General features: G+C 37.2%; 2 protein-coding genes and 1 long non-coding RNA gene across 3 annotated transcripts; 2 read left to right on the top strand and 1 right to left on the bottom strand.

Moving 5' to 3' along the window:
• Positions 1 to 601: 601 nt before the first annotated feature.
• LOC133831586 (uncharacterized) lies at positions 602 to 3,004 on the top strand. Its single transcript, XM_062261955.1, has 2 exons — positions 602 to 1,198; positions 2,573 to 3,004. Exons 1-2 carry the CDS (start codon positions 701 to 703, stop codon positions 2,798 to 2,800), a joined length of 726 nt encoding a protein of 241 aa, XP_062117939.1. The 5' UTR covers positions 602 to 700; the 3' UTR covers positions 2,801 to 3,004.
• Positions 3,005 to 3,868: 864 nt separating this feature from the next.
• Positions 3,869 to 9,437, bottom strand: LOC133831585 (tyrosine--tRNA ligase 1, cytoplasmic-like). The gene is made up of 11 exons (XM_062261954.1): positions 9,169 to 9,437; positions 7,534 to 7,657; positions 7,276 to 7,420; positions 5,624 to 5,913; positions 5,435 to 5,531; positions 5,239 to 5,344; positions 5,043 to 5,125; positions 4,661 to 4,806; positions 4,430 to 4,535; positions 4,286 to 4,345; positions 3,869 to 4,184 (listed from the first exon to the last, which is right to left on the bottom strand). Exons 2-11 carry the CDS (start codon positions 7,641 to 7,643, stop codon positions 4,164 to 4,166), a joined length of 1,164 nt encoding a protein of 387 aa, XP_062117938.1. The 5' UTR covers positions 7,644 to 7,657; positions 9,169 to 9,437; the 3' UTR covers positions 3,869 to 4,163.
• On the top strand, positions 6,222 to 6,785 carry LOC133831587 (uncharacterized). The gene is made up of 2 exons (XR_009892535.1): positions 6,222 to 6,290; positions 6,422 to 6,785. It is a non-coding gene; the product is annotated as an uncharacterized LOC133831587 (long non-coding RNA).
• Positions 9,438 to 21,970: the final 12,533 nt, after the last annotated feature.

The raw sequence follows: 21,970 nt of genomic DNA, 5'->3' as shown, positions 1-21,970 counted from the left end.
TATATATTATAGTTATAACAGACATCCTACAAATTTTCGAAAAATTCAGAATAATAAGTGTCAAAATCAGGGTTCCATGTGCCTAATTTTTTTTATACACGTATAAAATAAATCGTTTGAATCTTAATTTCGACATCCTAAATTGTTCTAAAATTTTTTAAAATTAATAAAATATTGTTATAACTATAATGTACATTGTCATTTAAAAAAACTACCATAAAAGGTCATATATATATATATATATATATAACTATATTGTTTGTCCGAATTCTCATCCCTTATTCGCTCTCTTCAGCTCAATCGTTTAGAGGGAATAACATTTCTCATACATGTGGTCTTATGTGCTATTGGAAATAATATTATAACACAGTAACTAATGATTGGTAATTTAATTATGTCCTATTGCATTGTATTATAATAATTTTTGTTTTATAGTATATTTTTATATAAAGGAGTATGTTTTGGTAGTCACTTTTATTACAATATAATATATCTATATGTAAATATATATTATAAATATGTTATAAAACACAGTTATTATAATACAAATGGGCACATCAAACGCACTTGCATGCATGTTTCTCTGAATTGTTGACTTCGTCTTCGTGAATGAGAACCCTTACACATATATACATATATATGTAGCACTACAATACTTATAAAACATATATATACTGATCGATATATATATATAGATATAATGGAGGAGATACGAAGTGCAGCAAAGGCGTATTATGAAAAGTCCAACGAAGGAAAGCAACAGGCTGAGGAGTTGTACCAATGGCTGGACACAAAACAAAATGGTTTCATAGGGTTCAAAGTTTATAGGGAAAAGCTCTACCATCTGAAGGAAAAGCTCAACAACAAGGGTGTTACTGAGCCCATCTTTTTCGGTCATCTGGACAGAAACGATGATGGGCGTCTAGACAAGCAAGACGTTATCACCTTGTCATATCTTATCTATAATGGGAAACTTTTGTTTTGCGAGAGCTGTGGAGCTTTTCTCATCGGCCAATATTTTAGCTGCGTCAAATGCTTCGCTTCTACAACCGACGGTTCATTCTACAAGCTGTGCAGCCGTTGTTACCACCGTGATATGTTCGACCACCACGCAGACCACACCCAGTTTACTGCTGATCTATCGCTGCTCATGAAAACCAGACAGCACCGGGCTAAAACCAATCCTTCTTTGTTAGAGGTAAAACTAAATCAATTTAATTTAGAGTAAATAACCATCTATTTTGTGCTCAGTGTTTTATCAAAATACAAATTTGGTACTATATATTTTCAATAATACTCATTTAGTACCCTATAGTTTGAAACTGTACATATTAAGTACCTTGTACTCTGATCGATAAAAATTTATTAATTTGACCAAACCTTAAGTAATTATATGTAATTAAGTAATTAAATTTGAATTTTAGATTTATATAATTGATGACAATTTGGTCATATTGATAAAATATTATTGATCGCTATATTTGAGTCTAGGGTATCAAATATGTACAATTTTAAATTACAGAATATCAAATTTGTATTTCTATAAAACACAAATACCAAATGAGTATTTACCCATCAATTTATATATAAAAAAAACATAGGGTTTATACATTTTTGGACCCTGTTTTTTTTTCATTACCTGTTTGGACCCTGGGTTTTGACAAATTACTTTTTGGACCCTATGTTTTGTAAATTGTTAAAATAGAACCCTAAACCCGATTTTGATCAATGTTTTCTCAACTAAAATTACAAATAATTTACCAAACTAACAATTCATAACAAAATAAAATCATTCTGCTTAAAAACTGTGTTGTTATATTCAATTTTTTCTTCATCAAAATTGAGTTTAGAGTTCTATTTTAACCATTTTACAAAACATAGGATCCAAAAAGTCATTTGTCAAAACACAAAGTTCAAACAGGTAATGAAACAAAACACAGATTCTAAAAAGGTATAAACCCAAAAACATATATTATATATAGTTGCTAAATCAATTTATCAACATGTTATTTCGAAAATGTATTAATTTATTATTAAATATTTTTTAATTGATATATAAATTTCAAATAAATAAATAATATCATATATTACAAAAGAATAACATTAATATATTAAAAAAATTAAACAAAAATATTGTCTTTAGGTTTAGAAAAAAAATTGTTAAAAGAATCCATTAGATTCACACTTTGCTTGTATCTAGTATATAAAAATATGCTTCTAACGGGTTATTAGTTTAATAGTTTTTTATTTTATTTTTAAAAAATAAAATGATCATGTTTTTTTAAAACATTATAAATAATATTTGGTTTAATTTTTTTTAATATATTTATGTTATTATTTTATAATATATAATATTGTTTATTTATTTAAAATTTACATGTATAAAAAAAAATTAATATATTTTTTAAATAAAACTAAACAAATGTGTATTGCATTTACTTTTACCCGGTATATTTATATGCATCGCATATTTAAATCGGTATGTACATACTACATAGTAGATTCCAAATTCTACTGATATTATTTGATTATAAGAAAGAATTTAATTAATATCCCATTTTCCGTGGATTAGGACCCTTTCAAATTACTACGTTTAAGTTTTCTTGCTTATAAACTTGGTTCTTTCGCCGGAGCAACTATTGCGGGTACTGGAGTCGGAGTTGCCGCAAGTAGTGGCGTAGCTGCATGTGACTTTGGTTCTGCTTCGGATTCTACATCTGTCGCAGCAGAAGCAGCAGATCCAAGTTCCTTTACAGATATCCTTTCCACAGTGTTTGAAAATGTGTTGAATTTTTTGTAAGCATCGAAATGAAGAGGCATATGCCTTTTAATATTCACCTTTGGTTGTTGTTGTTAATTGTCGTTTATTGCTAGAATTTTGTATGTGTTGTCTTAAGTTACTAGTTTGCCTATGTTCTTTTGTGTGCTATATGGCAACTATGTAAAACAAGAAATATCATTTTGGCCCTTGATCTTTTTGAATACGCGATTAGTTTTTGTGTTTTGTTAAATGACAATTCAAATTTTGTGTGTTTACAAAATGGATCAAAAAAGTACCATAGATTCGATTTCAGTCAAAATATTTTCAATTATAAGATCAATTCTCGAGTAATTAGTGATGCGATGAGTTCAGAGAAGTTGAAAAAGTGGTCAAGGAGCTAAGAATGAAAGATTATATTTGAAATTTTTTTTATCAAAATTTGGTATAATGTACTATTTTGATCCACTTTGGAAAACACACAATCCAAATTGTGATTTAACAACATACAAAAACCGATCGCGTATTTAAAAAAAATACAATGATCAAACTAGTATTTTCCCTATAAAAAAAAAAGAATAATTATAAATGAATAAATACTCAAAGTTTTCGATTTTATACCATTTATATACCAAAAAAAAATTGATACAAAAATATCAAACTTAAAATTTTTTATTTTATTTTTTGCAATCCTTACGACCAAGCCGGTAAAGTATCAATTCAGCTAACTAAGCTGCCATGTGTCAGGTTATTATTGGTCTACCTTATATTTTTATATAAAAAAATAATTAATTAATTTAAAAATTATAATAAATATCTAGTTATTATAAAAAATTAAAACGAACTCTTTTTCTCCTTCACTTTCGAACTGGGTTGCTGGCAGCGTTGATGAAGTTTAAGGCAAAAGACAAGACTTAATTCTCCTTCACTTTCAATTGCTTCTTGTTAATCTGGATTTGTTGAGTTTTATTTGGGTTTTTGAAATAGGGTTTGAGTGATTAATTACCAAATAATTATTCTACTATATTATTATATTTTTCAATTGGTTTTATAAAAATATTCCATGCCAAAATTTAAAAAAAAAAAGGTTAAAACTACTAAAAAAAAACCTTTAGAAAAGAGACATGTGCCATTCATAAACTCTGTGAAACAAACCAAACTGGTGAAATTCTCAGGTAAAATAAAATGAAGTACAGCAAACAAAGTAGTAAAAGCTAACTCAGCCAATTTGATATTTACTATTTATACTTGCTGAATAAATATGTTAGTCTAAATAGCTGAGCATTTTATTATTTTAAATTCACTACAATCTCAAATATCAAACCCTTTTCTTTTTCATTCTTTAAAATCCAGTTACAGTAAGCAAAGGGGAGGAGGCAAAATCTTCAAAGCTCCATTGTCAACATCACTTTGTTACTCTGTAAGCCTACAGAAACAAAATCATGATCAAGTAAAAAAATTGTTAGCCATTGGTAAACACATACCAAATAGTTGCTAATTTATGGAATATTTACTTAGCAAAGTTACCTTGACCCTTTTCAGGAGTTCTTTTGCATTACTGTCATTCTTAAAATGTTCTCGAACAGGCTGGGAATAAAAAGAAAATTGAATTTAGTAAAAGCTGAAGGTAACAAATTGACTCATTATGTAGGAGAAAACGGTAGTTTTTACCAGTAGTATTTTATTCAATGCCTTTGATAAGGCGGGTTTAAGGTCGCCTGGATGAAGATCCCCACTCTCATAGTCAGCGGTTAAATCGTCAAAGCTTTTGTAGGTCCTGAATTTAATGAAGGACAAAACCAAATCATCTTTAGACAAGATAGCATCGAAAACAAGATCTTCCCTGTTCCATTAATAGAAAAAGGGCAGTAAAATATTTGATCTAACGTTTGTGATACTTACTTGTTCCCACCATTCTGTTCACCTCGCTCCACAGTGAACTCGTGAAACCAGGCTAAAACAAGATATTTAATGTACTCTAGACATGGATTCCCTTCCACAATCTTTGGAGGGCAGTAAGCTTTCTTTATCTTCAAATTCACCTCAGCCTAACGCAACAGAACAAAAGAAATTAATTCAAATTTGGCTAAAATGAAATTGGAACATCCCCAGTTAAACAATTAGGCTTGGGACAAAAGAAAACAAAAATCAAATTTGCATAAAATGATATTGTAACATCCCTAGTTCAAAAATTTCCTGCACTCAAATGCAGACAACAGGCGAAAACTAATTGCAGCCAGCCCTTGTCAAATAAAATCTTAACTAAGTTGTAACCATAACCCACCTCGTCGTCTTCCATGTAGATGGAGGACGATGGGTCACTTTTAGACATCTTGTCCTGTCCTTGCTGTAATCCAGGTAACATGTCTACACAATACCATTAAGTAAAGCCAAAAAAAAATCATGTAGCTATATACGTACAACATTTGAAAACAAAACAACCAGAAGTGAATATTGAGCATAAAAGATTTAAATCATACGGTGTGACAAAATAATAGGTTTGTTCTTTCTTTTGATATCGTCACAATACTCTCTTGCAAGTACATTAACTTTTCGCTGATCCATTCCTAACTGGCAAATGTCAGCCTGCATTTAAAAAAAAATAGCATAAGTTCACACCTATGTCGACAGAGAAAACTTAAAAAGGCATCATTTTGTGAGAAAAAAATCAAGGACCTTCAAGAAGAATATATCAGCACATTGCATGCATGGGTAGAGAATTTGGGCTGCAGTCAACTCATCTTGCTCACTTCGTCCCATAATTTGACTACACCTATAATATAAAACAGCACATAATCAGTCCGAATTCACCATCACATGCATACAACATACCCCAAAATGCACAACTCATACAGATATAGACACCTGATTATCCTTGGAAGTTTATTCCTGCGAGCTATATCCATTACAATAGGCCAATACTCATGTGCTCTTGCATTAATCTCCTTTGATGACCATAAGAACTCCACTTTGCCTCCTTCTTGATCCATACCAACAGCTTTCCATATCTCAATTAAGTAGCGGCCAACAGTCTCAATTTTTTTCAAGTCACCCCCCATTTTATTGTTAAGCTGTGCAAACCAATCCGCGATCCAGATTTTCACTTTGCACCCAGCAGAGGTAAGCTTGTTCACACTTATCGTCTTCAAAACACCCTGCAGAACAGGCAATATAGCAACCCATTTGAATCTCTCAAAGTATATAATCATGTTACAAGTTACAAGCACATGCCATCAGTTTCATACCAAAAACTATTCATTAAACAATGCTTAAAACAAACAATATATATGAAAAGGTTTCAAACCTCAAGTTATTCCTCACAGAAGTTCACAATTTATGACCACCATTGTTTTTCAATTACTATATTAGAAATATATAATCTGGTACCATACCATGGATAGCTAAAATAAAAATCAACTTGTGATATCAGATTGCATTTGATAAATAAATCAATAATATAGCAACTTTGCACAAATATATATTTGAGACTGTCACTCCAGCTGTTAGAAGATGAGCTTGCAAAATGACAAAGGTAAGGATTTTGATCCTTTCCTTTCCACAAAGTAAAGAATTCTTAGAAAGTTAAGTTCACATGCACTGAAACCTATTAAATGGCAACACTTGTTTGAGCCTAAATTTTTCTTCTTTGATGATAATTTGCAGGTAAGGCAACAAGTACCAGTTATGTAGTGAGATCATCATATCATGAGTATGTAAATCTTAGAGAGATTGTATGATATAAATTTTTTTTTTTCTTTCATTTATATGACAGAATATAGCCTAGATTTAGCAGCAGTGAGATTCTTGTTGAGTTGCATATACAGTAATAGGATGGTGTATTCTATATAGCCAAATACAGCATATATTTTTTCAGTTGCAGAAATTTGGTGTAAGATTTTATTTTATTTTATTGTTCAAATTGATAATCCTTTGTTTGAGAAGGTTTATTTGTTTTATTTATTTTTTCCTGAGAATCTAGTTGTAATAATTATACATTAATTTTGGTTACTTTGAACAGTTTTTTTCATGGAGTGGAATTACAAATTAGTAGAGATACCAACAAGCACAAAGATCCTCATTTCTCATAATAGTTTGAAAAGAATGTTAGATAAATCAAATAATACATACCAATAAGCTAAAATATTAAAAAAAAAAGCATCTTCTTTTTACAATGATCACTGATTTGATTTTCAAGTATGAGCTAGTGCTTAGCATCTAAAATGATTTGATTTATATGTCTTTTCCTCTCATGTACTCCTCTTTATTCCTTATCTTCATGTATTTATTTTTCTCATGTTGATGATATCATAAGAAAAGACATACAAAGATTATCCATCAATATTGTTAAAATATAATCTAGCACCATACCATGGATAGCTAAAATAAAAATCAACTTGTGATATCAGCTTGCATTTGATCAATAAATCAATAATATAGCAACTTTGCACAAATATATTTATATATATATAGTTCTAACGTACACAAGAAAGACCAAAACTCAAATGCTACAAAAATACCTGAGCAATGTGCATTCTACCAGACGGCTCAAACCCATCATAGCAGATAGGCTCAGGCTTCTTTGCTAATAAATTCCGGAGCTCATCCTCTTGAATGCACTCCTCTCCAACACTTCTAACAATTCGGTACCTCTCCTCCAAAACACTGATAAATCCAAATTTTGTATTATTAAAAAACATAAAATATGTGTGTAATATATAAACATATGTATGTTTATGTTTGTCTTTGTGTATATAGGTCATTCAAGAGATTCTTACGGATCAATTGGATTAGAGGAGCTAGCCGGTTCCTCCGGTGGTTGGGATTCAGAGACTGAAAGGGATTGAAGAGCTTCTGCTGGGACTTGAGGTGGTACTTCGGAAGCCATTATACCTAACCAGCCTATAAAAACATATAATTAATCGAATCAGATTCTAGAGGAAAACAAAAATAATTGTCACAGAACTTCACCTAAATAGAAAAACAGACATTAAAAACAATAATAATAATAAGAAGAAGAAAACTGTATAGGGGTGCACACGGGTCGGATTTTTGGATTTCGGGTGAAAAAAATAGTACCGAAACTGATCCAAAATTATCAAGTTTTTTCGGGATGGGTTTCGGGTTTGGTTTGGGTTGAACTGGGACTGCTGGGTTTTGGGCCGAAATGCCCAATTTTGCAAAAATACTAATTTTTTTTCAAAAATACCTTTTTTTACACTTTTTTAATTTTTATAGTTTGTTTTTACACTTTTATGACTTAGCTACCCCACATTGATATGCATCAAAATACTATTATTATTGAGAACCAAAGAACCAAGAAACCAACTGGTTGGTGCGTTTTGCTTATAATGGTGGGGTACTTTGTTTTTTTGGGTGATGTTTGGAAGAATCCTGTCCCACTTTTTATTTTTATTTTTGTTACCTAACTATGTATACAAGGGTCACAAGTTTTGTACTACTAGTCATTGTAGAATGGCCAATTATGAGCTCTGAACTAGCTATTATTTTATTCAATTCTCTAAAGTTTAAGGGGCAGAGATGAGATGAGAAGATCCAGAAAGATATACCATTATATAGCCATAAGCATAATGCATAAACTTTAGTGCTAAAAAAATATATCAATTAATAGACCCAAGGAAGGAGATTCCTTTCTCTTTGTTTTATTCATTAATAGAACAATTTTGAAACACTTATGACTTGTAAGAGAAAATTTTTGCCCTTCAAAAATATATGTCGAATGATTAAAAAATTGTACTAGTTATTAAGATGACAGGAGGAATTGTCCATGGCCATGGCCTATGAACTGTTTTCATGTGGAGATTAAGATAACCATTGTGAGACAAAAAACAAAGGCCAACTGTCATATTAAGACAGCAAAATGGGAAGTCTGCAAATGTGAAAACTGTTCATTTCCACACAAAGTCATAGACAAAAGATTCCTATCTTATGCAATCATAGACTATCTGTTTCACACGGCAACAGTAAATGTCTTTGTATACATCAATGAAATTATTTATATTTATTAGAGGATCGAATACCATTGCATAAGATAACAATTCGTACTGATCATGTTCATGCAATAAGTTTAAAATTTAAGAGGATTCCAAATCTGAAAAGATACATGCTCCTATAAATCATGTGCGTGAGTGTATATCTATAAATAAATATAATTATAAAAAAATGAATAATTAAACAAATCTCAACCCAATAGCAGAAATTGTATTAGCACCTAAAGAAAATAATGCACAGTCTAAAACAGATCTCATAGCTAATCTGGTCATTAACGGTATAACATGGGAATTTTCATTATAAGCCTTAAGAGCTTTGACAACAGCTTCTGTAATAGAGAGAGAGAAAGAGAGAGAGAGAGAAATATATATGTATATGTATGGAGAGGAGACGAGGCTGGCCTGTGGTGGCGCTGTGGCGGCGAAGGGAGGAGACGAGGCTGGCTGGTGGTGGCGCTGTGGCGGCTGGCGTGCTCCCTGTGCGGCTGGCGTGCTCCGAGGATGTGGTGGGCGGGTGGGTCTTTCTTCTCTTGACCGTGCGTGAGAGAGAAGGGGGGCTGGTGGTGTGAGAGAGGCGAGGCGAGAAGAAGAGCTGAGCTGGTGGTGAAGGCGGCTCTGCTGAGAAGAAAGGGGGCCGTGCGTGAGTGAGAGTGAAAGAGAAGAGAAATAAAGATTATTCAGATTTAGGGTTATAATCTTATTTTTCAGATTTTTTTTTTTTTTATTTGGCCGGGTCCCGAACCCGAAATTGCTGAATTTTAAACCCGAACCCGATTTAATATATTTCGGGTTTGGATCGGATTAGGCCCAAAATAAATAGTTTCCCGAAAATTCAGATTCTCGGAGTTTATTAGAAAAGTTAGCCCAAAAGACTTTATCTTGCAGTACAAACTCATCTCACAAAAAAGTGAAAATTAGATTATATAGGTTTTTTAATAAAGTTTTAAAAAATATGACTTTTTTTTTACAAGTATTATTTTATGTTTTTTTTAAATTTGCATTTCCTTTTTATGAGATTTTTTCCTATAATTTTGTAAACAAATCATTATTATGCCATATTTTTGTAAAAAATCATTATTATGTTATATTTTTTTTTCATAATCTGAGTTTTTTTAATTAAATTTGTCCATACAAACTAAAAAAAAAAATTAATAATCATATTTTTACATATTAATAGCAAAAAAGCCATTGATTTATGAAAATATCCCTACAAAAAAACCGATCCTAATTGATTAAAAGGATGGCCGGGTGGAGATAACACGCCAAAAACTCTGATCAAGGAAAGGCCCCCTCACCTCACTACCATCCAGAGCCCACCCGAAAGCCTTGGCCCAATAACAACGACATGGATAAACTCATGGGCCCAATCTAGTTGATAAATGAGGAAATTACAATTTATATGTGAATTTTAATAGTGTGAAAAAATATATTTTTTTCAAAGAAAGTTAATCTATGACTTTTTCTTAAGAATTTTCACTTCTGTGGGTTTATTTTTCCGTATTTTGTATAAAAGTTTGTTTATGTCATAGTTTTAGTCTTAATCAAGTTTTATTAATTTGGAAGTGTATATTTGTAATTTGATTGTTATTTTTTTAGCTTTTTTTTATATTAAAATTTTCTTCAGTTGTTTTGTAAATTTTTTCTTTTATTTTGTAATATAAATTGTGTTTAAAATTATTTTTTATTTTTTATAAACATTTTTTTCTTTTTTTTTAGATTGAATGTTTCTTTTTCCAAATCCTGGGTAAGGTAACTAGTTACTTGATTGATCTTTAACAGTTAAGTAAAAAAAAAAAATCTTAGAGCTAAGTTAAATAACATATACCAGGAGTGGCAACTAGTTATCCTGAGATGAGTAACTTTCTGTCATAAGAGGGGTAACCAATTACCTAAGGGGGATGACGAGTTACTCATATTAAATATGAAAATAAACATCAAATTTGAAGAAAAAAGAGGAATAACACTTCATTAAAAAAAAAATAACTAAGATTTTAGTAACATAGGTAACCAGTTACCATAAAGAACCCAGAAATATACACACATCTCAGAACGTGAAGGTAATTAGTTACCCTCAGAAATATACACAAAAAGAACGTGAAGATAACCAGCTATCCCCGAAAATATACACTCAAAGGACAGGAAGGTAACCAGTTACCACAGATCTGAAGATAGAAAAAAAAATCAGATTCACCCCCTTTCCCTTCTCTCCCATCTTCTTCATATAGTTTTTTTTTCTAGATTTGAATGTTCTCATCAGGGTAACAGGTTTCTTCATCAGGGTAACCGGTTACCCATTCACATTTTTATATTTTTATTAGTTTGCTTTCCAAATTTTGGTGGTCCTATAAAGGTTACAGTAAAAACAAAATTTTAAAAAAATTGATTTGAATTTTTTTATATATAGTAGAAAAAACTATAAAAAAAATTACAATAATAAAATATGATAAATAAAAAAATAGTAAAATAATTATGTAATGTTAAAATATGTGTGAAAAAAATAGAATGAAAAAAGAATAAGTACAAAAAATGAAGAAAAAAGAATGAAAAAAGTTAGGAAAGAAAACTAAAACAACTATGAAAAAAAAATTAAAACAAAAGAAATGATGAAAAAAACAGATGAATGAATAAAAATGAAAAGAAGAAGAAGAAAAATAATGGAAATAAAAAAATAAGAATGAAAAATTGGTAGTAAAAAATGAAAAAATGGAAGAAGAAGAAGAAGAAGAAGAAGAAAAAACTCATATGTGTGAAAAAAGAAAAAAAAATGAAAGGAGAAAATAATAAATAAAAAAACGAAGAAAAAAAAAAGAAAAGAAAGAAAACTGAAAAAATATGAAGAAAAAAAAACAATACAAATGTAAGAAAATAAATATATGAATAAAAATGAGAAGAATAATAAGAAGAATGAAAAAATGGAAAGAAAAAAAAGATAAAAATAAATTGGTAGAAAAAAAAAAGGGGGGGGGGAAATAGAAGAAAAAATAAGCAACGAAAAAAATAACTGAAAAAATAATTAAAAATGAAGGAAAAAATAAAATATCCTTAAAAATAAAAGAAAACATAACTATGATAAAAAAAAATGTGGCATTGTCATATTTTAATTAGCTACTAATTGTGTTTCTCATACTTTGATTTTTTCTTTAATAAATTTTCCCGTACAAATTAAGAAAAGTATAATTCTCATATTTTTGCATATTGATGTTATAAAAACCATATTTTTAAAAAATTCCCTTGATAAATATGAAGCCAACCCACAATATTTCATGACACAACTTACCTATCTGAGTCAAGGATACATGGTACGTGGGCCATTATTAATTACCATGTATCCTTAACTCACCCCAACCCAACTCCACAACCCAACACTGAGGACTCGACTCATCTATCTTTGGAGGAGATTCAGCTCCCTACTTTCAAGAGGCAACGTAAGTCCTTTACTAAGACTAAGTCTTCTCCTCGTTTGAGAAAATAAAGTAATGAGATCACCTACAACCTAAAAGAGTAGCGATCGATCACATAAGAAGCAGACGTAAATGTTGTCGAAGTTCAAGTTCATTATGATCCAAATTTTGGAATGGGCGAGGAGACGACCCTTATCAAGCCCCCCATAACCCCAATGAAGCTCCTTTCATGGAATTGCCATGGGCTGTCCCGGGCCCAGCAACCCAAGTCCTCCGAGCTTGGGTAGGGAGTTAATAACCCGATTGCATCTTCCTAATGAAAACTAAAGTTGGGGAAGAGTTTATGCCCACAAGGCTATGCCTATAACCACATTATTTAATATAGTATTGATGTAACGCCCCAAACTCCAGGGACCGTTACGGTGTGCCTTGTAAACAGTGCTAAACTCGCTAATCGAGTCATTTGGCCAAAACCGTGAACTAAGTATGATTAGCGGCTTGAGGATTAAAAACTTTGGTTAAGATGTAACGTTTCACTAGAACGTTTACTATATACACTGGGATCCCGAAAATAAAGTTTCAGAGTTTATTACAGAAAATATTTACAACAGGTCGTTCTAAGCGGCAAAACAGGGTTCAACCCTAGTTCCACTTTAAACCTCGGGCGTGGCGGATGAGCAGCTGCATATGTACACATCATCACCTAAGCTCTCCAACTCAAGGATGGTCCAGCTTCCTCTTGCCTTTACCTGCACCACGTAGCACCCGTGAGCCGAAGCCCAGCAAGAAAACCCAATAAAGTATGCTATAATGCCAACAACGATCATAATAACCATTCAGGACTATCAGTCCAAGCAAATAGGTGACAATAGCCAAAAGTCACAATAATGAGCATCGCTCCTTCCAGCCATGTGACGATAGGGTCACCAGGGCTTAACTAGTAAGTGATCCTTTCATAAGTTTGGTTAGGACAGGTGCATGGTGAATGGTCACCAACATAACCTTCCTCCCGACTCTAGAGTCGTGCAATGGACAGCGTCCCTTGGCCATGTGACAACAGTCACCGGGGTCATATACCTTGGCCACAAACATCTGGTCATAGACCAGGCAAGCGCTTATAGTTCTCATTGACCTTCCGGTCGGTCCAGCATTAATACCCCATATGAGTCATTCAATGCCAACCTCGATTAGATCTAATCTTTATTTGGCCCGGCGTTCACAACGCACTGCCACCTCTGACCCTTGGGTCGGTAAAGCACGACCAGTGCTCAGCCCGTGGTGAACTTAACTAATAAGTCACAGCTTCACAGACGGATCTGACACTATTGTCGATTCTGACTAATAAGCCAGCGCCATACACAAGTAAGCCATGCCACCAAACACATATCACATGTCCAATATCCATAAACAAGGTATTTAGCATGCTTACTAACAGATACCAGTACAAATAGGACCATGTGCAACCACAGAGGCTCAAGCTCTGAACAATATCATACCCAGTATATAAAGCATGTCCTAATCACATGTTTCTTATGCATCATGTGCAACATATTCAACAATCCAACATGCACCAACAACGGCCATGCATGTCACGTTTAATAGCCAACCAACATGCATCAAGAATAGCCATGCATGTCATACATAATAATCAACCGTCATGCATCTATAATAACCACGCATGTCATGCCCAGTAGACAATCAACATGCATCATAATAGCCATGCATGTCACATATACACAGGGTGCAGTTTTCTTACCTCCGGTTCGAGTGAGAGTTAGAGTAAGAACGACCCCTGAGAACGATCGATCCTCAATCCTTTGACGGTTACCTAGTCATAACCAAAACAACCTCCAATTAATGAAAATCACCAAAGATAGGGTCTTAACCTAAACCCCACTCTCGGGACCTCGAAACATGCCCACATAGTGAGTAGATTCGATCCCGGGCCTTAAAGATTGAAACCCCAAGTCAAAAACCCTTAAAAACACCCAAAACAGGGTTCTGAAGGAACAGGGTAGCGCTACAGCGCTGCCCTTCTAGCGCCCCAGCGCTCAAGACAGAAACACAACCGCCCTACTGAAACCCTGTGTAGCGCTATAGCGCCCTCTGATGGGCGCTGTAGCGCTACCCCCAGACAGCACCACCCCAGAAACTTCCTTCTTCGACTTCCTCAATTCTAACTCGATTCCAATGCTTCCAAATCCCATTTTTGGTGCCAAATGAACCCAAAAACCATCCCCACATGTCCTAAGGACCACAACCCCAAGAACCCTAGCCAAAACTCCAACCAATTCCCAAGTTTCCAACTCAAAAACCAGCAGAAACTTAACATAGAAAACAGAGCAAAACCAAGAGTTCTAGTGGCTAGAAACTCACCTCAATCTTGGCAACACACCCTCTTCAATGGTGGAGCACAACCCTAGCTTGGCTAAGCTTGGTTCCTTGGCTTAATTCCTCAAACTGAGCTTGAAAATCCAAAGAGAAAAGAGGAAGAGAATCCATCGGGAGAGAAGGAAGAGAAGCTCTGTTTTTTCCCCTGAATTTCCACAGCTTTCTAACACTTAAAAGCTGATATATATCTCTTAGGGTAAAAAGACCTAAATACCCTTAGGTCTAAAATAAAACCTTAGCAACCACCAAGGGCAAAACCGTCCTTTCACACCTATTTCATTAATCACAAATAACACCCTCCAATTAACGCTATTCTCAGTATTCCTAAATACCAATAACTCACATCCCATTACCCTTTAATTCCCGGTAATGCTCTAATCATTAAATTCACCCCGAGACTCACCCCGAGCCCCGAACTTATACCTGTTATGACCAGATCGAACTCTCGCATCTCATGATCGTCTCATGTCGACTAGCTCGAACCAATCCACCTTATAATGTGGCTATATTAATTAATCACAATCATGCACCCAAGATATACAGTTACGCCCACAGCGGCCAAATTACCAGAGTACCCTCACAATAATAAGTTCTCCCATATGCATGCATTCACCATCATATAATAATATAAGTCACATAAACATGCATATAATCATTAAATACTATAATAAATCAATTATGGCCCTCCCGGCCTCCTAATCAAGGTCCTAAACCTTATTAGGAAATTTAGGACATTACAATTGACTATTGATAAGTTATTACTTTTCCAAAACATAACATCTCTAACAAGTCACCACATTTTTTTTTTCACTCACCATAAAAGTCTAGTGATTAAAGCAACTATTCTCAATCTCAAACTCTCGAGGATTTTGTGCAAAAGCCCTTTGTTGACGCGGTTCTTCGCCAACAGGTAATTAAGAGAATAAGAGAAAGGGATTAGTGCTAAATGTGAACCGAAATAGATATATGATCTTAGCAAATGGAAAGGTGACTCAAGACACGGTTTTTAAGTGGTTCAAAGGTTAAAATCATTCTACTCCACTAGTCAATATTATTGATCTATACTGAGTATTTGGTTACAAAGTATTTCTTACAAGAGATTATTTTTCCAACCCCTATCAACTCCCAGGGTCTCCATATTTATAGGAGAAGGCACCTGGAAGTTGGTAGGGAGGTCATCCCGTGACCTTCTTACTTGTCGTATCAATTCTGTGACATTCATGATTAATTCCTAAACCTGACACATAAGTGTGGTCAAATCAATAGGTAAGGAAGTAATGGGCCGCACGGCCCAACCCCACCGTGGGTGTCTGAACACACACGTTCCTACTGCGTGTCCAAGAAGTCAGGGGGATATCAGACACGTGATGCCTGATATATGCACGTTTACCTTGCGTGCGTTTACTTCTCAAGGGGTCATAGCTCCATGTCCAGCTCGTACCGCGAGCTTCATGCTGGGCTCGACCTTCGGACTTCAGGGGACCTGCTCTAGTCTTGGACAATGGAGGCGAGCCCTTTGGGCTTCCTCGAGCTAATGACAGAAGCTCCGGTTTTCAGGGGAGTTCATGAGATAACTACGATTAGTCAGCAGCTCGGGCTTGCTAATCAGCCAGTGGGATTGAGCCCTGACGCGACCCCAAAAGTGCATTTCTGGGGATTGAGCCTCATGCCGTATTCTCGTAATATTTTGAAACATTCTTCCAGGTCGAAAACATGGTTGTCGGCAGTCTTTGACTTGACTAGCATGTCATCAACATACACTTCCATGTTTTTTCCAATCTGGTCCGCGAACATTCTATTTACCAATCTTTGGTAGGTAGCTCCTGCGTTCTTCAGACCGAAAGGCATGACCTTGTAGCAATAGACATTAGTTGGGGTCATGAAGCTGGTGTGTTCTTGGTCCGCCGGATTCATCGCGATTTGATTGTAGCCTGAGTACGCGTCCATAAAGGACATGAGCTCGTGCCCCGCGGTGGCATCCACCAGCTGATCGATCCTTGGTAATGGAAAACAATCCTTGGGGCAGGCTTTATTTATGTCGGAGAAGTCAATGTAGGTTCGCCACTTTCCGTTGGGCTTTGGAACTAGCACGGGGTTGGCGACCCAAATTGGAAATTTGGCTTCACGGATAAAGCCACATTTTTTGAGTCGGGCCATTTCTTCTTCTAGGGCTTCAGCTCGGATTGTTCCTAAACGTCTTTGCTTCTGAGACTTAGCAGGAACACTTTTATCTAGATGGAGCGCGTGCATGATGACACTCGGGCTAATTCTCACCATGTCCTCGTGGGACCAGGCAAATACATCTAAATTAGCCCGCAGAAACGTAATCAGCTCCGTCTTCCTCTTGCTACAGAGATTTTTCCCGAGCTTGACCATCCGTGATGGGTTTTGTGGATCAAGGTTCACCTCTTCGAGCTCTTCAATAGCCTGGAGCTCGGATCTGTCTTCGCCTACCCGGGGGTCAATGTCCCCACTCAAGGCGACATTTTCCCCTCTGGCGTTTTGAGGTTTTTCAATCTCAGGAGCCGCCAAGGGTTCCTAGGATTCCTCTTCACTCAGAATGGCCATAGCCAGCTGCCCGGGTTTAGATTTTCCCTTCACAGAAATGTTGTAGCATTCCCTGGCAGCGAGCTGATCGCCCTGGATCGTGCAGATTCCCGTCGAGGTGGGGAACTTCATGGCGAGGTGTCGGATGGAAGTGATGGCCTCGAAATCTATGAGCGTAGGTCGGCCCAAAATGGCGTTGTAAGCAGCGGAGCAGTCTATGACCACGAACTCGAGTAGTTTGGATACTGTTCGAGATTCTTCTCCTAGGGTGATCACCAGCTCGATCGTCCCTATCGCTGCTGATCCTTCTCCTGAAAAACCATACAACATCATGGAGGTTGCCTTTAGATCGGCGACAGTCAGACCCATCTTCTCTAAGGTGGATCGGAATAGAAGGTTCACCGAACTCCCGTTGTCTATCAGCACCCTTCTCACTCTCCGAATGGCGAGCTGGACCGCTACAACCAAGAGGTCATTGTGAGGGAACTGGACATGGCTTGCATCTTCCTCCGTAAAAATGATTGGTTGCCTTTCCAACCGCTGCTGCTTTGACTGGCGCTGTTCCGGGACAAACTCCACTCCTTTATGAGCCTTTAGTTCATTCACGTACCTATTCTGGGCGCCTCTGCTCATGCCAGCCATGTGTGGACCTCCCGATATGGTGGATATCTCTCCTCCGACCACAGGAGGAGGGACGTCCTGATCTACCCGGGACCCGGGCTGACTGGCTGGAACCTCTGGAGTAGGCCGACACGCTGGGACCCTGTTCCGCGAGTATTGAGCCAAGGGACCGGCTCGGATGAGAGTCTCAATCTCATCTTTTAAATGCCTACAATCGTCGGTATTGTGGCCCACATCATTGTGAAAACAACAAAATTTGGAAGTGTCTCTCTTTCCCTTGTGGTGCTTCAGTAGCTCCGTCCTCTTCCAGGGGATCCGAGTAGAGTTGGCCAAGAAGATACTCTCTCTGGACTGAGTGAGCTCGGTATATGTCGTGAAAACGGGCTTAAACTTATCTACGGATTTATTCTTCTTTTGGCCGTGCTGACTGTTTTCGCCATTGCCGTTTCTCTTGCCTCCACCGGGCTGGTTGTTCTGTGTGACATTTGGGTTCGTCGCCACAACCTCTACCCCTATTCCCGCAGGCTGATCGGGAACCTGGTTGGTTCTCGCAGCTGAGGCCTCTGCTTCTTCCAAGTTTATCCACTCTTGGGCCCTGTTAAGGAATTCGTTGACCGAGATAACTCCCTTCCTCTGTATATCCTTCCATAGGTCTCCTCCGACAAGGATTTCGGTTCTCATGGCCATGAGCTTGGAGCTATCATCCGCGTCTCTGGCCCGAGCAGCAACGTTCGCGAATCTGCTCAAGTAGGCCTTCAGAGTCTCACCGGGCTACTGTCTCACGTTAGCCAGGGAGTCGGCCTGAACACGGGCGGCCTGGGAGGCTCGGAATGCCCTTTTGAAGTCAGCTGAGAAAGTCTTCCAGGAACTGATTGACTGTCTTTTACTTTGCTTGAACCACTGTCTAGCAGGTCCGATCAGTGTGGAAGGGAAGATTAAGCATCGCAGCTCCGGGCCAATGTTATGGGCCATCATTAGGGTGTTGAACATCCCTAAATGGTCCGACGGGTCTCCGTCTCCGTTGAACTTCGACAAGTGAGGCATACGGAAACCAGATGGGTATGCCGTTGATGCTATATTGGGTGCGAAGAGTTCCATCTTGTCCCCTTAATCATATTCGTCTTTTTGTTTTTCTGATAGAAGTTTCCTCATCAGCTCCTCCATCTGGGTCAGGCGATCGAGGGTTTGGTCCTGATGTCCTTGGTTATTCCGGGACTATTCAACAACTCCTGATCCATTATACACATTTGGTGGGTTATTGCCCCTCCTATCTTGAGATAGGTTATTTGGGACATTCCCTCTGTTGCGTATCTCGGACAGGACCCCCCCCCCCCCTAAACGAGCCTGGCCACCACTTCCAGCTCGGTCTTCTCTGTGAGAGTTGAGGCGATCTCGCAGGTCACCTCCCTGGGTTCTCTGGTGACTTTGCGCCGAACTTAACCGCTGATGCAGATCTTCCCCAGAGAGATCACTCCGGCGACTGCCGGTCCAGTGGATTCTGCTGGATAGGCTTGGAGTCCGCCTTCGGTGGTGACGACCTGAGTTTTCCCCTGGCGCCCTGCTACGCCGGGAAGGTCCAGCAGACGGTGGGTTTCTCCTACTACTCCCATAGGCTGGGACGTCCCGAACGGGCCGAGGAGGAGACGGATATCTGATCGGAGATGGAGGATGCCTGACTGGAGAGGCGATCCTAGTTTCGTCTGGACGGATCAAGTTTGGTGGGGGCCTTTCGGCCCTGCCAGCCTGCTGGTCCTGCGCCGGGCGATCTGGACGAGGCACAGGACGGCTGTCGGGGACGGGCTGTCGTCGCGAGCCCTCCCCGGATCTTCTTCGGGAATTTCCTCGAGCTCCCCTGGGCGTCCTCGAGGATGGCTGAGAGCTAGGAGTCGACGTTCTGACCGAACGACTGTATTGTTGTTGTCTGATCCTAGGCATTTCCTCGAAGTTTGCCTCTTGACGGTGTGATGAAGGGGTGGAGTTGGCTGTTGGAAGTCTATCCGAACGGCTATGCCTGGACCGGTTACCCCGGCGAGACTTAGGAGCCTCGCCTTGCCTCTCTTCGACATTAACGCCGGTTGTGAGAGGGGGTAATCGGGCCAGGATATCCTTGATTTGCTGGCTGGTCGTTGCTAACTGGCTCCTCAGTTGAGCGTTCTCCATCTCCACCGCAGTATAATAACACGGGTTCGAATTAGGTGGCCGAGACGTCGAACTACCTGTATCATCTTGGTCGGCTGGCTGTTTTCCTAGCCGCTGCTGGACTTCAGGAATTTGTTCATCAGGGATGATAGTGTGATGAGCCTCCTGCCCATCATGTTGCTTTGTCTCGTTGCCATGCCTGGACCGTGTAGTCACCATAGTTGGATGTTTGCAGTAGCACTAATCGAACTTGCTCTCAATGAAAGCACCAAACTGTTGACGTGGTTCTTCGCCAACAGGTAATTAAGAGAATAAGAGAAAGGGATTAGTGCTAAATGTGAACCGAAATAGATATATGATCTTAGCAAATGGAAAGGTGACTCAAGACACGGTTTTTAAGTGGTTCAAAGGTTAAAATCCTTCTACTCCACTAGTCAATATTATTGATCTATACTGAGTATTTGGTTACAAAGTATTTCTTACAAGAGATTATTTTTCCAACCCCTATCAACTCCCAGGGTCTCCATATTTATAGGATAAGGCACCTGGAAGTTGGTAGGGAGGTCATCCCGTAACCTTCTTACTTGTCGTATCAATTATGTGACATTCATGATTAATTCCTAAACCTGACACATAAGTGTGGTCAAATCAATAGGTAAGGAAGTAATGGGCCGCACGGCCCAACCCCACCGTGGGTGTCTGAACACGCACGTTTCTGATGCGTGTCCGAGAAGTCAGGGGGATATCAGACACGTGATGCCTGATATATGCACGTTTACCTTGCGTGCGTTTACTTCTCAAGGGGTCATAGCTCCATGTCCAGCTCGTACCGCGAGCTTCATGCTGGGCTCGACCTTCGGCCTTCAGGGGACCTGCTCCAGTCTTGGACAATGGAGGCGAGCCCTTTGGGCTTCCTCGAGCTAATGATAGAAGCTCCGGTTTTCAGGGGAGTTCATGAGATAACTACGATTAGTCAGCAGCTCGGGCTTGCTAATCAGCCCGTGGGAAAACCAGGGCGTACACCCTTCATTTTCCGCCATTAGATAAATCAAAATTAATTATTTTATTTTTATTCTTCATAATCTTAAAATTTTCCCATTTTTTAGGTTTGAAATTCATGTTATTTTGGATTCAATTTGTAGGATGATTTGAAATTGTTTATGTATTGTATATAGTTTACAAATCTATTGCATTTTAAATTACACAATATATATACATTTTGTTGTAAATTTTATTTGTTTTTCTTATTCTTATACTGTATATGTATATAGCCATACAATTCATTTTTAGGATCTAACTACTTTGTCACATGATAATTAACAATTATGTATTTTTTATAAAAAAAAAAAAAATCAAGATCAACAATTGCGAGAAGATGAGCAATCATATATATTCTAAATTTTAAAATTCTAGCTCCCACATATCTTAAAAAAGTTCAAAGAATTGAAAGTAAAAAAATTGATATTGCTTTTTCAAGGTGTGATCATGGAAAACATCATCCACTTTGGGAATATTCAATTATTACCAAAATGGAATATGTTAAGCTTATATAAAATTCGAGTCAAGTCGTATGAATTCAAGTTTGAAAACTACCCATTATTTGGATCAAAGGGACATCTTTGCCAAGTTCGAATTAATTCAAACAAATTTGTTCTTTTAAGGTTATAAGAATCAAAAGAAAATCAACTATGGAAATAATTGTACTCTTTTATGACAAATTAATGGGAAAAAAATATTTTACTCAATTCATAAAAATGTTATAAGAGAAATGTTAAAAAGCATTATAGGGTGCCCAATGTCACCGGCTACCAAATTAACTCATCGAATTGACAAAACATGTAGTACTTGTTAGCGCACTTAGCTAGCAAGTTAGCCTAAAACTCAGACATGTGCCAAACAAGCTCATTGGTTAGCCACGATACGAGTTACGTACATGTAAGGACAATAACGAAGTATGAGCAAGTACAAAACAAGTCATCCAAAGATAACATTCCACACAACAACTAGAGCATACAACATAGGCAAATGACACGCAATGACCCAACAAATGCAACAAACAAGCAACACATAAACCATAAAGAAAGCATACACAACGAGAATAAGTA

The sequence above is a fragment of the Humulus lupulus genome, chromosome 4 (assembly GCF_963169125.1).
Source record: "Humulus lupulus chromosome 4, drHumLupu1.1, whole genome shotgun sequence".
Taxonomy (NCBI): Eukaryota; Viridiplantae; Streptophyta; class Magnoliopsida; order Rosales; family Cannabaceae; genus Humulus; species Humulus lupulus.
This window is presented reverse-complemented; position numbering and strand designations above follow the sequence as displayed.